Below are 17,203 nucleotides of genomic sequence, written 5' to 3'. Positions count from 1 at the left end.
GCTTGAAAGTGAGAGCTGTCCATCACACAAGCATTGCTAGGTAAGACAGAGTCGAAGGCTCATGGGACTGGGTGTCCCCTTCCTCCCCCTTTTATTTTTATTTTCATTTTTTTGAGATGGAGTCTTGCTTTGTCGCCCAGGTGGGAGTGCAGTGGCACGATCTTAGCTCACTGCAACCTCTGCCTCCCAGGTTTAAGCAATTCTCCTGCCTCAGCCTCCCTAGTAGCTGGGATTACAGGTGTGCGCCACCATATCCAGCTAATTTGTATTTTTAGTTCAGACGGGGTTTCACCAAATTGGCCAGGCTGATCTCCGAACTACTGACTCAGGTGATCCCCCTGCCTCAGCCTCCTAATGTGCCGGGATTACAGGCATGAGCCACCACTCTCGGCTTTCTCCCTCTTTTAGGTCTTAGCTGTCTCTGATAGTTTTCTTACATATATTGCACAACCAAGGGAATTTAATGGGTGAGATTACTTGGGCAGAGAAAGGTTTGTTTACTCCACCCCTTCCTTCTCCGCATTTATACATCCTGCACTCTCCTCCAGGTATGGGGAAACTTGCAAAATTTTTTTTTTCATGTCTTGGTAACAGCAAAAGAGACCTGTGATATTTATATGGCTTTTAGATGCCTCAGGAAAAGACAGAAACCTGTTGCATTCATTCCTCCTCCACCGCATCTCACCTACCTTTGACAGAATGGGGCAGGCCAGGCGCGGTGGCTCATGCCTCTAATCCAAACACTTTGGAGGCCAAGGTGGGCGCATCACCTGAGGTCAGGAGTTCAAGACCAGCCTGACCAACATGGTGAAACCCCGTCTTTATTTAAATAAATTTTAAAAAATAAAATTAAAAAATTAAAATTAAAATAAAAAAAGGAATGGGGGCAAAACCTCTGACCAAGGGCAAGGACCAAGGCCAGGGCTCACTGTCATAGTACAGCCTGCCGGCCTCAGGCCACATTTTTCTCTTTTTTGCGATTCTCCTGCCTCAGCCTCCTGACTAAAGGTGCGCCACCATACCCGGGTAGGGTAGCTTTGTATTTTTAGTAGAGACGGGGTTTCACCAAGTTGGCCAGGCTGGTCTCGAACTCCTGACCTTCAGTGATCCCTCAGCCTTGGCCTCCCAAAGTGCTGGGATTACAGGCATGAGTCACCGAGCCAGGGCTCCTTTTTTTTTTTTTTAAATAGAGACAGGGTTTCACCAGGCGTGGTGGCTCATGCCTGTAATCCCAGCACTTTGGGAGGCTGAGGCGGCAGACCACGAGGTCAGGAGTTCGAGACTAGCATGGCCAACATAGTGAAACCCTGTCTCTACTAAAAAAACAAAAAGCCGGGCTTGGTGGCGTGTGCCTGTAATCCTAGCTACTCGGGAGGCTGAGGCAGGAGAACTGCTTGAACCCGGGAGGTGGAGGTTCTAGGGAGCTGAGATCGCATCATTGCACTCCAGCTTGGGGAAAGAGCAAGACTCCGTCTCAAAAAAAAAAAAAAAAAAAAAAAAAAAGGAAAGAGACGGGATCTCACTATGTTGCCCAGGCTGGTCTCGAATTCCTGGGCTCAAGTGATCCTCCCCCGCCTTGGCCTCCCAAAGTGCTGGGATTACAGGCATGAGCCACCACGCTCAGCCAAAGCCATCCTTTTCTACTCCTACTCCTTCCCTTCCTTGTCTGTCCTCTTTCCAAGCTCTCTCTGGCCCATCCCTGACTTCGCTACAGGCAGAAGGTGGAGTCATTTTCCAGCGGCCGGCGGCGAGGACTTCTTTGTCTCCCAGACTTGTCTTGGCCTCGTACGCCGCCAGGTTGCAGGTACAAACTTTCAGGTCCAGCCGGCTCCTAGGGCCACAGGCGCGGCCATGTGGCCTTAAAGGCAGGATTCAACGATCTAGAGCGCAAGCCTGGGTAGGGCGTCCGCCTCCTCCCGGCTCCCGTCGAGGCCGCGTGGGAACCCGTTGGCCGCGCAGGCGTCGATCTCCCCTTTTGACACTGAAACTCCCATGAGGCCCTGCAGCGTCCCCGGCTTCGCTGAAGACGCCCTGGAAATCGGCCGGCTCCGGAGGGCTCGGTGACTCTGGCCGCACTGCATTATGGAATACAGAGTCTAAGAGAAAACTAGCGCGGCACCGACTCGCGACCAAGCTCACGTGTTTACCTTGTGCACTGGGGTGGGGGCGTCAGAGAAGAGCAGCTAACAAGATTTCGTCATAAGATCGCGACCAGACAGGCGGCGCCATCTTCGAACTTAGACTTCCGGAAGGACTTTGGCGAGGGTGAGTGTACCGCCACTGCGGGTGTGTGGGGGGTCCCACGATTACTCTTCCCCCTTCTTTTACCATAGCACTAAGATATTGGGAACAAAATCTGGCTCCGCTCTTCTCCCTGCCACAGCAGCGCCCCTTTCAGCGTCTGCGCTCTTACAGAGCACCATCATGCTCCGCACCTTCACTACTGTGGCCACCGTGCACCCCCCCCCTCAGCAAGCCTCGGGTTTTGCCCTCCTCCCCCCACGCTGTGTCGGTAACGCGGCAGCCTGTGTCCGGCCGTCGGCGCTGCTTATGTAGTGTCCCTCGAACTCGGCCAACCTACCGTAGTCCTTGGTCTTAGAAAAACCAGGGCTCCTCTCTCACACAGGCTAGTAGAGAAAGCTGCCTTCACGCCTGGGACTGAAGAAGAGCAGGTGATGGCCCCTAGAGTGGTTCTGGGTCAATCTCAGCTGTGTCCCATCCTTTTCGAGGAAGCTCTTTAACCCCGAGGGTTGTGCCCCGCGCGCTGCAACGCCATTGGCGTAGCCAAGGGCCAGTTATGTTTCCGTCTAGTCCTTTTGTCCCGTGGCAAGTTGGCTGTCTGTTGGGGAAGGCAGAGGTGGCGACTTGAACTCCGCCAGAGGTAACTAACTTTGTTGGAGGGATGTATAGGGTATGGACAAACCTTTTTGCCCCAGAGGCATATACAAGTTTAAGTCAATCCTGTGCCATCGTCACTATTTTTGCCATCCCTTCTTATCAACTGTACTATTATTTTCTGAATAGTTCTCTTTGAATTATTTAAAAAGTTTAAATCCATTTATCTCGATCTAAGCATTATGAATGAAATTCTGGGTTTTATGGACTACTTATAGTTTATGTAAGTTGAAATAAAAGCACTAGTCATTAAAATGTTTGTTTTCGTACCATTAAAATTATTTTGCATACCCCCGGTTGTACCGTAGGAAACTGTAGGAAACAGTTTATTAAGCCAATCAGTTGTTTAAAGTAATTTCATATTTGAGGTGCAGTGTTGTGTCATTACTTTTTCTTGGCTGGGTAGGTCAGGCTGGCATCCTGGAGCAGCAAGGAAACCAGACAGTTTGGGGTGCAGTGTAAGATTTTATAAACTCTAGTACAAATTTACTGATCATCTATTCCTTTACTGTGTATTCAAAATTTATATTATAAAATCATACATGGAAATACACCACCACATCCTGCTGCTGCCTTCCATGAGAAGTGCCTTCTTAAAAGGATTTTTGTGCCTTGAGTCAGTTACACAGTCAACAGAAGTTAATTATTGCACTTACCATGTACCAGGTTTTAATACAATAATCAGACAGGTAAGATCCCTATCTTATGAAACTTGTAGGGAAGATAAGTGCTGAACAAGTAAATACCCATATCTTTTATCCTCGAAATTCTAAATGAACTAGAGAACTAGATGTAAGATCCAAAATTAGAAAAATTCTTAGAAGAAAATAAGAGAGCTGAGTGTGGTGCTCGTTCCTGCAATCCTAGCACTTTGGAAGGCTGAAGTGGACTGGATCACCTGAGGTCAGGAGTTCGAGACCAGTCCAGCCAGCATGAGGAAACCCCATGTATACTAAAAATAGAAAAATTAGCCGGGCATGGAGGCGTGTGACTATGATCCTAGCTATGTAGGAGGCTGAGGCAGAAGAGTTGCTTGAATCCAGGAGGCAGAGGTTGCAGTGAGGCAAGATCATGTCACTGCACTCCAGCCTGGGTGACAGAGGGAGACACTGTCTCAAAAAAAAAAAAAAAAGAAAAAAAAAAAAAAAAAAAAGAGAGACTATGTTTAGGGCGAGGTGGCTCATGCCTGCAATCCCAGCACTTTGGCTGGCTGAGGCAGGTGGATTATCTGAGGTCAGGCTTTTGAGACCAGTCTGTCCAACATGGTGAAACCCTGTCTCTACTAAAAATACAAAAATTAGCTGCATATGGTGGCACACTGCCTGCTTGGAAGGCTGAGGCAAGAGAATTGCTTGAATTCAGGAGGCGGAGGCTGCAGTGAGCCAAGATCATGCCATTGCACTCCAGCCTGGGCCACATGGAGACTGTCTCAAAAAAAAAAAACAACACAAAAAATTTGTTTAAATTCAAAAATTAGCTGGGCATGGTGGCAGGTGACTATAAGCACAGCTACACAGGAGACTGAGGCAGGAGAATCGCTTGAATCTGGGAGGCAGGTTGCAGTGAGCTGAGATCATGCCATTATGCTCCAGCCTGGACAACAAAAGCAAAACTCTTAAAAATTTTTTTTAAACTTTAGTTTGGCAAGAAATACTACAAACAAATGTAAAAGTAGGCAGAGAAACTACTAGCAGCATAAATAACTTCCACAGATCAATAGAGAAAAGAAAACTGTGGAAATAGGCAAATTATATATACAGGCAATTCATAAAAGACATATGAATGTCCAATATATAGAAGGAAGTTGCTAACACCAATTATTAGTGTAAATAAATAGAGTAGGGAAGAATTCTTTCACTTATCAGGTTGTCAAAAATTAAAAAGATCAGTAAGGATGTGATAAAATGGGTACTAACATACATAAATAGTTTTCATTTTGTTGAGCTGTTTGGCAGTATCTGTTAAATTTTGAAATGTGCCTATTCTTCAGTGTAGTATGGTAATTCCATGTCCAGATGATTATTCTAGAAAAATAATTTATTATTATTGAAGAGATTTGTACTAGAATATTTATTGCAGTATTGTTTTTAATAGTATTTTAATGCAATTGTTCATTAAATGAGATTGTCTAAATAATTCTATGGAATGCCATATAGCAATTAGGAAGAATGAGATAAACATATGTGTACTGATATAGAAAATCCTTTTTTTTGTTGTTGTTTAAGGAGTCTCTCTCTGTCACCCAGGCTGGAGTGTAGTGGCATGATCTTGGCTCACTGCAACCTCTGCCTCCTGGGTTCAAGTGATTCTCCTGCCTCAGCCTCCCAAGTAGCTGGGATTACAGGCACCTGCCAGCAAGCCTGGCTAATTTTTGTATTTTTAGTAGAGATGGGATTTCACTATGTTGGCTGGGCTTGTCTCCTGACCTGAAGTGATCTGTCTTGGCTTCCCAAAGTGCTGGGATTACAGGCGTGAGTCACGGCGTCTGGCCTAGAAAATCCTTAAGACACGTATAGAAGCTCTCAACAGATTTCTGTTTAACTAGCTCCTAATGTTAACCGACATACCCTATTTCCTCTGTAAATCCTTGAAGCTTGTAGGTTTTTCCCCTGTGGACCTGCTCAGTTTGCTTCTCCTAGTTGAGCCGAATGCTTGCCAAGAGTTACTGTATTGGTTCTCACTTTTGTTGTTATTGTTGTTGTTGAGACAAGGTCTTGCTCTGTCACCCAGGCTGGAGTACAGTCCCGTAACCACAGCTCACTGGAGCCTTGAACTCCTGGGCTCAAACGATCCTCCTGCCTCAGCCTCTCAAGTAACTAGAGCTCCAGGCATGTGCCACCACACCCAGCTTATTAAAAAATATATTTTTTGGCTGGGCACAGTGGCTGAGGCCTGTAATCTTAGCATTTTGGGAGGCCAAGGCTGGCGGATCCCGAGGTCAGGAGTTCGAGACCAGCCTGACCAACACCGTGAAACCCTGTCTCTACTAAAAATACAAAAATTAGCCTGGTGTGGTGGCACATGCCTATAACCCCAGCTAATCAGGAGGCTGCGGCAGGAGAATCACTTGAACCGGGGAGGTGGTGGTTGCTGTGAGCTAAGGTCGCACCACTGCACTCCAGCCTGGGCAACAGAGCAAAACTCTGTGTCAAAAAAAAAAAAAAATTATAGGCGGGGTTTCATTATGTTGTCCAGGCTCCCAGCTTTTTTTTTTTTTTTTTTTTTAATGTCAGTTGCTTTGTCTTTATATATATGTTATAGGCTGGGCGTGGTGACTCAACCTGTAATCCTGTAAACCTGTAACCTGTAATCCTGTAAACCTGTAATCCTAGCACTTTGGAAGTTGAAGCAAGAGGATCACTTGGGCCCAGGAGTTTGAGACCAGCCTGGGTAAGATAGTTGAGACCCTGTCTCTACAAAAGAGTAAACATTAGCTAGGCCTGGTGGTATGCACATGTGATCCCCGCGACCTGAGAGGTTGAGATGGGAGGATCGCTTGAGCCCAGGAGATCAAGGGGCATTGAGCCGTGATGGCACCACTGCACTTCAGCCTGGGTTACAGGGGAAAGAAATTTTTAATATGAAAAAGTTATTGTTTCTATTAAAACTAAGTTGATTGGGAGGGCAAGGTGGGTGGATCATCTGAGATTGGGAGTTTGAGACCAGCCTGGCCGACATGGTGAAACCCATTTGTACTAAAAATACAAAAATTAGCTGGGCGTGGTGGCGCATGCCTATAATCGTAGCTACTCAGGAGGCTGAGGCAGGAGAATCGCCTGAACCCGGGCGGCGGAGGCTGCAGTGAGCCGAGATCATGCCACTGCACTCCAGTCTGGGAGACAGAGGAAGACTGTTGTAAAAAAAAAAAAAAAAAAAAAAAAAAAAAAAAAACTAAGTTGAACCATAGATGTTCGTTTTGCTGCTTTTTTTTTTTTTTTTTTTTGAGGCAGAGTCTAGCTCTGTTGTCCAGGCTGGAGTGTAGTGGTGCGATCTTGGCTCACTGCAACCTCTGCCTCCTGGGTTCAAGTGATTCTCCTGCCTCAGTCTCCCGAGTAGCTGTGATTACAGGCATGTGTGGCCACACCCAGCTAATTTTTGTCTTTTTAGTACAGGTGGGGTTTCACCATGTTGGCCAGGATGGTCTCCATTTCCTGACCTCGTGATCCACCCACCTCTCATAGTGCTGGGATTACAGGCATGAGCCAGTGCACCTGGCCTTTTGCTGCTATCTTTATAGTATTTTATATCAAGTAAAAGTTTTGTAAAAACAATTCTAAAAAAGTAAAGAAAGCAAACTAAAACTAAATTGAATGCTTTGGAACGACAAAGGAGGTGAGTTTGCAAACAGAAAAGCTGCCAAATAGTTGTGAATGAGACAACTGTAAAAAATTGAGGATTTTGTGAAACACCGGCAGTTTGCTGCTCGTGAATTGCTTATCAAGAAAAGTGAATGTTTCGACAAAGTAGTGTTGGAGCTGCTGAGAGGTCAAGTTGAATGAGGCTGAGAAGTGTCCATTGGATTAATGATACAGTGTTTATTAATGATTTTAGCTTCACTGATGAGTTGGGGGACAATATGCTTGTTAGGATGATGCAGGGAAATCAAAATAATCAAGGACAGAAAACCCTTAAAAGTTTGACTGTGAGAGAAAGGAGGAGAATATTAGTGGGAGGAGGAAGAGGAGGAATATGGGGTGAAGGATAGTTATGTGTGAAGATGAGAATTATAAACATATTTAAATGCTGCTTGGAAGGAGCCAATGGAAAGGAAATGGATAAACAATAACTCCAGTTCTCTTAGGAGATGGGGGAATGGGGCTAGAACACAAGGGGAAGGTTTGTTGTTAGAGAGTGAATGAGAGGGTTTCAGAGACAGGGAGTGTTAGCTTCCTTGGCAAGAAGTTGAAGTACCTCCCATCCAATGACTTTGATTTTGTTTTCGGAAATCAAAAGCAAAATTACCTGCAGGGAACCAGGGGATCAGATAATGTGTCAGGGGAGAGCATGTAAGGGCTGACTAGAGAGAAAGTGAGATTGCCAGTGCTCAGCAACTTAGGTTTACATGTGGAAGAGTTGGATGGTTGGACCTATCAGGGATTGAGTTTTGCTAAGCACGTGGAACAAAAAGACAGAAAGAATATCAACAAGTACCTGATTGAAATGAAGAAATCTAAACTAGATAGGATGTGGCTGACATAGGGAGAAATTGGAGCGATCAAGGGATAGTGGCTTGATGTAGTTGGAGAATAAATAATAGTGATAGTGTTTGAGCAGTCTGGCTATAATGATGGGAGATCAGATAGTTGGATGTTTTAGTGATTTTGGAGGTTAAGAGGTTTGGGTGATGACAAGGTTCAGAGAGTGATAACAAAGCGAGTAGCTGCGGTTTAGCTGAATGTTCTGAGCATCAAAGTAACAAGGTTTTTACAAGATGGGGGTGTGTGGGACTGCTGATCTGCAAGTGGCATTGGAGAGGAATTGAAGAAACTGATCCCACTTTGAACCCTGAGGTAGGTGGGATGTGACTGAATGAGCAGCCTCCATTTGAGAGCCTGGAAAGTAAGAAATTTCCTTTTCTGGAACTTTTTGCATCCAAGATTCTGAATATGATTTAGGTTTTACAAGTCAGATGTGCTCCTGGAGAACTCAAATTTGAATCTGATTTTAGAGAGGAGAAAGGCAGACCAGCAGGCATGTATTTGTTAGTGCAGATTTTGGCAGTGATAAGGTTCTGGGAGCCAGAGAAGCAGCTTTCCCATTTAGTTAGGTCACTTGATTACTACAGACACAACTTGTTTATGGAGCCATTGGCTGTGGTAGGAGCTTCTTGATTCAGCAGGTGGTTTCTCATCATAGCATATGTTTTGTTATTTATTTTTTTTTTGAGACGGAGTTTCGCTCTTGTTACCCAGGCTGGAGTGCAATGGGGCGATCTCGGCTCACCGCAACCTCCGCCTCCTGGGTTCAGGCAATTCTCCTGCCTCAGCCTCCTTAGTAGCTGGGATTACAGGCACGCGCCACCATGCTCAGCTAATTTTTTGTAGTTTTAGTAGAGACGGGGTTTCACCATGTTGACCAGGATGGTCTCGAACTCTTGACCTCGTGATCCACCTGCCTCGGCCTCCCAAAGTGCTGGGATTACAGGCGTGAGCCACCGCGCCCAGCCATGTTTTGTTATTTTTTAATTTTTATTTATTTATTTTTTTGATATGGAATCTCATTCTGTTGCCCAGACTGGAGTGCAGTGGTGTGATCTAAGCTTACTGCACACTCTGCCTCCTGGGTTCCAGCGATTCTCCTGCCTCAGCTTCCCGAGTAGCTGGGATTATAGGCATGCACCACCATGGCCAGCTAGTTTTTGTATTTTTAGTAGAGAGGAGAGTTCATCATGTTAGCCAGGCTGGTTTCGAACCCCTGACCTCAGATGATCTGCCTGCCTTGGCCTCCCAAAGTGCTAGTATTACACACATGAGCCACTGTACCCGGCCTGTTATTTTTTATTTTTAGATACAGGGTCTTGCTCTGTGGAGATGGAGTGCAGTGCCACAATCATAGCTTACTGCAGCCTTCAACTCCTGGGCATAGTGATCCTTCAGCCTCAGCCTCCCAAGTAGCTAAGACCGATTTTTTTTTTCTTTCCCTAATTTTCGTATTTTTTAGTAGAGATGGGGTTTCACCACTTTGGCCAGGCTGGTCTAGAACCACTGACCTCGGGTGATCCACTGCCTCAGCCTCCCAGAATGCTGGGATTATAGGTATGAGCCACCACACCTAGCCTCAGCTAATTAAAAAAAATTTTTTTTTTTTTTTTGCAGAGACGAAGTCTTGGTGTATTGCCCAGACTGGTCATGAACTACTGGTCTCAAGCGATCCTCCCACCTTGGCCTCTCGAAGTGCTGGGATTACAGGCTTGAGCCACTGTGCCCAGCCCAGCATACAGTTCTTGAGCCAGCAGTTGTAAATAAGAGCAACTTAGCAGTTTGATCAGCACTTGTGTTCCTACCAACTGTTTTTCCCCCAACCCTCCCAGTGATCATTTATGCAAATGTTTTTGAGTTTGAGTGTGTGTCAGAATCCCTTGAAGGGCTTGTTAAAACACAAGGTGCTGACCCCATCCAGGATTTCTAATTTGGTAGGTCTGAGGTAGGACTAGAAATTTGCATTTTAACAAATTTGCAGGTGATAGTGATGCTGCTGTTTCTAGGGCCACACTTAGTGAACTACTGATATGAACTAGTTGATACCCTGTAATGAATTCCTTTCTGCTTGAACTGATTGGAGAGGATTCTGTTTTATGCAACTGAACCAATATAGGGGGGAATATTTATTTTATTTATGTCTTCTTTGTCCTTAACTACTTTGTCAATGATTAAAAGAAGTTATTGTTCTATGTCATGAACATTTTGCTTTTTATCTTTTGATGCTATTATTTGATGTTTAAATGTTCATGACATTGATATCTTCTATATGATTTGAAGTTTTATTCATTATAAACTACTCCCTTTTGAGCTGGGCACAGTGGCTAACACCTGTAATTCCAGCACTTTGGGAGGCCGAGGCAGGCAGATCATTTGAGGTCAGGAGTTCGAGAACAGCCTGGACAACGTAGCAAAACCTCGTCTCTACTAAAAAATGCAAAAATTAACCATGCATGGTGGTACATGCTTATAATCCCAGCTACTTGGGGGGCTGAGGCAGGAAAATTGCTTACAGGAGGCGGAGGTTGTAGTGAGCAGAGAAGCGCCACCGCACTCCAGTCTGGGCAACAGAGCAAGGCTCTATCTCAAAAAAAATAGTACTCCCTTAATTTCTATTTCATATTTTCCCCGTAAATTTGACTTTGCTATTGTCATCAAAACTCCTCCTTTATTTTTGCTAACATTTTGCCCTGTACATTTTAATTGATCTTTATATTTTCAGCTTTTTGTGTCATTTTGTTTTAGGCATCTCTTGAAAAGCATATAGTTTAAAATCAAGCTAAATCAGGCTGGGTGTAATGGCTCACACCTGTAATCCCAGTACTTTATGAGGCCGAGGTGGGCAGATCACTTGAGGTCAGGAATTCGAGACCGGCCTGGCCAACATGGTGAAACCCCATCTCTACTAAAAATACAAAAATTAGCTGGGCGTGGTGGTGGGTGCCTGTAATCCTAGCTACTGGGGAGGCTGAGCTGGGAGAATCATTTGAATCCAAACCCGGGAGGTGGAGGTTGCAGTGAGTGGAGATCAGGCCACTTTACTCCAACCTGGGTGACAAGAGCAAGATTCCGTCTTAAAAAAAAAAAAAAAAAAAAAAAAAAAGAGAGAGAGAAAAGAAAAATCAAACCAAATCTTTATTCTTTTCTTTGAGATGAAGTCTCACTCTGTCACCCAGGCTGAAGTGCTATGGGGCAATCTCTGCTCACTGCAACCTCCACCTTCTGTGCTCAAGCAATTCTCCTGCCACTGCAATCCCTCCTGAGTAGCTGGGATTACAGGGGCCTGCCACACCTGGCTAATTTTTGTATTTTTAGTAGAGATGGGGTTTTACCATATTGGCCAGGCTGGTCTCGAATTGCTGACCTCAAGTGATCCTCCTGTCTCAGCCTCCCAAAGTGCTGGGATTATGTGCGTGATCCACTGAACCCAGCCTCTTTTTTTCTTTTGAGACAGTGTCTCGCTCTGCCCAGGTTGGGATACAGTGGTGTGATCTCAGCTCCACCTCCCAAACTCAAGCAATTCTCATGCCCCAGTCTCCCAAGTAGCTGGGATCACAGGCGTGTTCCACCATGTCCAGCTAATTTTTGTATTTTTAGTAGAGACGGGGTTTGCTATGTTGGCCAGGCTCCTGGTCTCAAACTCCTGGCCTCAAGCGATCTGCCTGCCTTGGCCTCCCAAAGTGCTGGGAATACAGGCATGAACCACTGTACATGGCCCTATTCTTTCTTTTAATGGATGAGTTTAAATATTATGTTTACTGTTATACATGTTTTTGTTTTTTTGTTCTTTGAGACCGAGTCTCGCTTTATTACCCAGGCCGGAGTGCAGGGATTTGATCCCTGCTCACTGCAGCCTCTACCTCCCAGGCTCAAGTGATCCTTCCACCCCCACTTCTGAGTAACTAGGACTACAAGTCCCCTGCTGCCCGCCATGCCCAGCTAGTTTCCCCGCTACCACCCTGAGATGAAGTCTTGCTTTGTTGCCCAGGTTGGAGTGCAGTGGTGTGATCTCTGCTCACTGCAACCTCCGCCTCCCGGGTTCAAGCAATTCTGCCTCAGCTTCTCTCGTAGCTGGGATTACAGGCATGCACCACCACGCCCAGCTAATTTTTGTATTCTTGGTAGAGACAGGGTTTCACCATGTTGGCCAGGCTGGTCTCGAACTCCTGACCTCACATGATCACCTGCCTCAGTCTCCCGAAGTGCTGGGATTACAGGGGTGAGCCACCGTGCCCAGCCCTGTTTTGGTATTGTGTTGTAGAGGCAGGATTTTGTCATGTTGCCCAGGCTGGTCTCAAACTCCTAGGCTCAAGCGATCCTCCCACCTCCACCTCCCTAAGTGCAATGATTACAGGTGTGAGCCATAGCATCCTGCCCTAAACTCACCCATTTATGACACTGATCTGACTGGTCACGGTGGAGCCCTCATGGCCTAATCATCTCTTAAAGGTCCCACATCTATACTATTACAGATGGCAGTTAAATTTCAACATGAGGTTTGGAGGGGACATTGAAACCCTAGCTCTTGGATTTCCCAATCCCTTGGGGATTTTTGAAAGCGCAGGAATATCTGTTGGAAATTTGCTTCTGTTTTCGGAATCACTTTTTCAAAAGGGTACTTTTTATCTTTATATCCTTTTTATTCTTTCTGTAATATCTATGCATAGGTCCTTTTTGCTTGTGACTAATTTTGAATGGGGTAGTTCTGTCAGGGCTTCTTATTTATCAAAGGAAAATATAGATTGATTTTCACTGACCTTTATTTACCTTGGTAGTGTTATAATGTATCTTTAGTACATGTTATATCCTCAGCACCTGCCTTAGAGGCATCTGTTTAGACTGTAGCTTCTTCAAGGGAGACAGTTGGAAGCTTTTATATTTCTAATGAGATTTGTATTAGCACACTGTTCACTGAGACTGATGAATTGTTTATCCTTGAGGCATACATAGATTTATGGGGGGGTTCCATCCTGGGATTGGAACTATTTCTTCCCCTTTATCACAGACAAGGAGGTTATTCTGGCCAAAAACTGGGCTCTTGGAGAGTTCTATGTTGCTTAGGTTTCGGGTTTGGTGGTCAGTGTTTTATCTCAGTTTACTTTGGTGCATGGTTATACAGCTCATTTTCTGGGTTTGAAGAAAATGATACTCAAGACAATTTAGTCAATTATTCAATGCGGAAAAGGTTTCTCGGCAGGCATGGTGGCTTACGCCTGTAATCCCAGCACTTTGGGAGGCCAAGGAGGATCTCTTGAGGCTAGTAATTCAAGACCAGCCTGGGCAAAATAGCAAGACCCAATCTGCACAAAAAAATAAAAAACTTATCTGGGCATATTGGTGCACGTTTGTAATCTTGGCTACTTGGGAAGCTGGAGAGGGAGGATACTTTGAGCCCAGGAGTTAGTGGCTGCAGTGAGCTATAATCATACAACCACACTCTAGCCTGGATGACAGAGTGAGATCCTGTCTCAAAAAAAAAAAAAAGCCGGGCATGGTGGCTCACGCCTGTAATCCAAGCACTTTGGAGGCGAAGGTGGGCGGATCACCTGAGGTCGGGAGTTCAAGACCAGCCTGACCAACATGGTGAAACCCTGTCTATTAAAAAAAAAAAAAAAAAAAAAAAAAATTTTAATTTTTAAAAATTAAAAAAGGCCAGGCATAATGGTTTATGCCTTTAATCCCAGCATTTTGGGAGACGAAGTTGAGAGAATCTCGAGTCTAGGAGTTTGAGTATATAATTATGCCACTGCACTCCAGCCTGGGCAATATGGTGAAACTTTGTCTCTACAAAAAATTTTAAAAATACGAAAATTAGTCAGGCATGGTGGCACATGCCTGTAGTCTCAACTACTCAGGAGGCTGAGGTAGGGGGTTCACTTGAGCCTGGGAGGTCCAGGCTGCAGTGAGCCATGATTGCACCACTGCACTCCAGCCTGGGTGACAGAACAAGACGTTGTCTCAAAAAAAAAAAAGAGTTTTAGGATGGGCACAGTGGCTCACACCTATAATCCCCACATTTTGGGAGACTGAAGTGGAACGATTGCTTGGACCCAGGAATTCGAGACCATCCCGGGCAACGTAATAGGAGCTCATCTCTGAAAAATTTAAAAATTAGCCAGGTGTGGTGATACATTCCTGTAGTCCTAGCAACTTGGGAGGCTGAGGCAGTGTTGCTTGAGCCCTGGAGGTTGAGGCTGTAGTGAGCTGTGATCATACTACTGCACCACTCCAGCCTGGGTGATATAACAAGAGCCTGCCTCAAAAAAAACAAAACAAAAGCAAAAAAAGGCCAGGTGCAGTGACTCCCACCTGTAATCCCAGCACTTTGGGAGGCCAAGGTGGGCAGATCACCTGAGGTCAGGAGTTTGAGACCAGCCTGGCTAACATGATGAAACCTGTCTCTACTAAAAATACAAAAATTTAGCCTGGCATGGTGGCATGTACCTGTAGTCCCAGCTACTTGGGAGGCCGAGACAGGAGAATCCTTGAACCCTGCAGGTGGAGGTTGCAGTGAGCCAAGATTGCACCACTGTACTCGAGCCTGGGCAACAAGAGTGAAACTCCATCTCAGGAAAAAAAAAAAAAAAAAAAACAGAAAAGCTTTCTTAATATAATAGGATGTTACTTAATTGTCTCATAACCTACCCACCACCCCCATCCAGGTGAAATATTGATGGCAAGGCACCAGAGAACTCTTTGACTCATTCTTTTTTTTTTTTTTTTTTAAAGACATAGTTTCACTCTGTCACCCATGCTGGAGTGCAGTGGCACGATCTCTGCTCACTGCTACCTCTGCCTCCAGGGTTCAAGCGATTGTCCTGCCTCACCCTCCCAAGTAGCTGGATTACAGGCACCTGACACCACACCTGCCTAATTTTTGTATTTTTAATCAAGATGGGGTTTCACCATGTTGGCCAGACTGGTCTTGAACTCCTGATCTCAGCTGATATGCCCCCTTCAGCCTCCCAAAGTGCTGGGATTACAGGTGTGAGCCACCGGGCCGGACCGATTCATTCTTTTTTAAGAAGTAAATTCACTTATTTATTTACTTGAGACGATATTGCTTTGTTGCCCAGGCTCAAGTATAGTGGTGTGATTACAGCTCACTGCAACCTCAACCTCCTGGGCTCAAGTGATTCTCCACTTCAGCCTCCCAAGTAGCTGGGACTACAAGTGTGCACCACCATGTTTTTTTCTATAGAAGAGGGTCTCACTCTGTTGCCCATGATGGTCTTGAACTCCTGGACTCAAGCCATCCTCCACCCTGTCCTCCCAAAGTGCTGGAATTACAGGCATGAGCTATTGTGCCTGGTCAGAAAATTATTTTTAAATATTTTTAGAGATAGGGTATTACTGTTCCCCAGGCTGGAGTATGGTAGCACCATCATAGCTCACTGTAACCTCAAACTCCTAGGCTCAAGCAATCCTCCTATCTCAGCCTCCCAAGTAGCTGGGACTGCAGGTGCCTACCACCATGCCCAGCTAACTTTTAAAATATTTTGAAGAGATGAGGTCTCCCTGTGTTGCCCAGACTGGTCTTGGACTTCCGGCCTCAAGCAGTCCTCCTTCCTTGGCCTCTCAAAGTGTTGGAATTACAGGCATGAGCCATCTGCCTGGACTTTTACTTATTCCTAAATAAACTTACCGCTTGACTAATATTTACGGAAGTAGATGTTAACATTAGGCATGCCTCTTCAGTTTGGTCTAAATTTTATAGTATCTGGCAGCTCTTCCTTGTAGTATATTTTAAAGAAGTTGTGTCTCTTTTCTAGATTCATGATAGACAAATTTTTTTTTTCAGTCCTTTTTTTGGGTTGTCTGTGTGTTCATGTTTCATTTCATCGGATTTCAGAGACAGAGGTTAAATAATGGTGCATTCACCATCCTTACTCCAGCCTGGAAAACAATTTAAAGCTCAAGAAAATATATGAGCTTTAAATTAGATAATGTATATATCACACTTAATATAGTGCTTGGCACATACATAGCTAGCATTAAATAAATGGAAGCTTTAGGCCGGGTGCGGTGGCTAATGCCTTTAATCCCAGCACTTTGGGAGGCTGAGGCAGGTGGATCACGAGGTCAGGAGTTCAATACCATCTTGGCTAACATGTTGAAACCCCATCCCTACTAAAAATACAAAAATTAGCTGGGCATTGTGGCGCACACCTGTAATCCCAGCTACTCAGGAGGGTGAGGCAGGAGAATTGCTTGAACCTGGGGAGGTTGCAGCAAGCCGAGAACTTGCTATTGCACTCCAGCCTGGACAACAAGAGTGAAACTCTGTCTCAAACAAACAAACAAAAAAAACAAGCTTTATTTGTTTACTTGTTTATTGTCTACTTCACCAAAATATAAGTTCCATGAGGGCAGGGACCTTGTCTGTCTTGCTTATTGACATATTCCCAGTTTCTTTTTTTGTTTTTTTAAAATTTTTTTTGCTAGAGATGGGGTTTTGCTGTGTTGCCCAGGCTAATCTCAAACTTCTAAGCTCAAGCTGTCTTCCTGCCTCAGCCTCCCAAAGTTGCTGGGATTACAGTCATGAGCCACTGTACCTTGCTCGTATTACCAGTTTCTAGAGCAGTGCCTGACATGTAGAAGGTGTTTAGTAAATATTTTTGAATAAGTGAATGATCAGGGAACTTGGGTATGGGTGTGGGAATGAGGGGAGAAAACAATGGGGAAACAAAAATCTGAGCTAGTACAAATAGTTTCTGTCTTCTGCTCATTTGTATATTTCTGTATGCAGGGCAGCCACTTCGGGGGGTACTGATGGATACCTGCGGGGTCGGCTATGTTGCCCTGGGGGAGGCCGGCCCCGTGGGGAACATGACTGTGGTAGACTCTCCTGGAAAAGAGGTGCTAAATCAACTTGATGTCAAGACCTCTTCAGAAATGACCAGTGCAGAGGCTTCCATAGAGATGTCATTACCTACTACCCCTTTGCCTGGATTTGAGGATTCTCCTGATCAGAAGAGGCTACCTCCAGAGCAGGAAAGCCTCTCTAGACTGGAACAGCAAGGTGTGTATCTTGTCCTCTTTATCTTTTTATTCTCCATGCGGAGCTTAAGATGAAAGCAGGTTGAGTTCATAGAATCTTACAAACCTGG

At 45.1% G+C, this 17,203-nt stretch overlaps 1 protein-coding gene across 3 annotated transcripts in view; it reads left to right on the top strand.

The window, feature by feature from the left end:
* Nucleotides 1-1,434: 1,434 nt before the first annotated feature.
* The window catches only part of GTF3C2 (general transcription factor IIIC subunit 2), a 35,564-nt gene continuing 19,795 nt past the window's right edge, over nucleotides 1,435-17,203 (top strand). For 2 of the 3 annotated variants that reach the window (XM_032301320.1, XM_032301319.1), the window contains exons 1-3: nucleotides 1,435-2,265; nucleotides 6,157-6,285; nucleotides 16,843-17,115. In XM_032301320.1, the coding sequence (XP_032157211.1) occupies nucleotides 16,866-17,115 (250 nt within the window). In that variant the 5' untranslated portion in view covers nucleotides 1,435-2,265; nucleotides 6,157-6,285; nucleotides 16,843-16,865. The remainder of the gene's footprint in view (nucleotides 2,266-6,156; nucleotides 6,286-16,842; nucleotides 17,116-17,203) is intronic. The other variant, XM_032301321.1, reaches the window with a different exon arrangement.

This window comes from Sapajus apella, unplaced genomic scaffold (genome assembly GCF_009761245.1).
Source record: "Sapajus apella isolate SASKATOON/1434 unplaced genomic scaffold, GSC_monkey_1.0 scaffold44, whole genome shotgun sequence".
NCBI lineage: Eukaryota > Metazoa > Chordata > Mammalia > Primates > Cebidae > Sapajus > Sapajus apella.
Note: the sequence above shows the minus strand (reverse complement) of the source record. Positions and strands in the feature narration are given on the sequence as shown.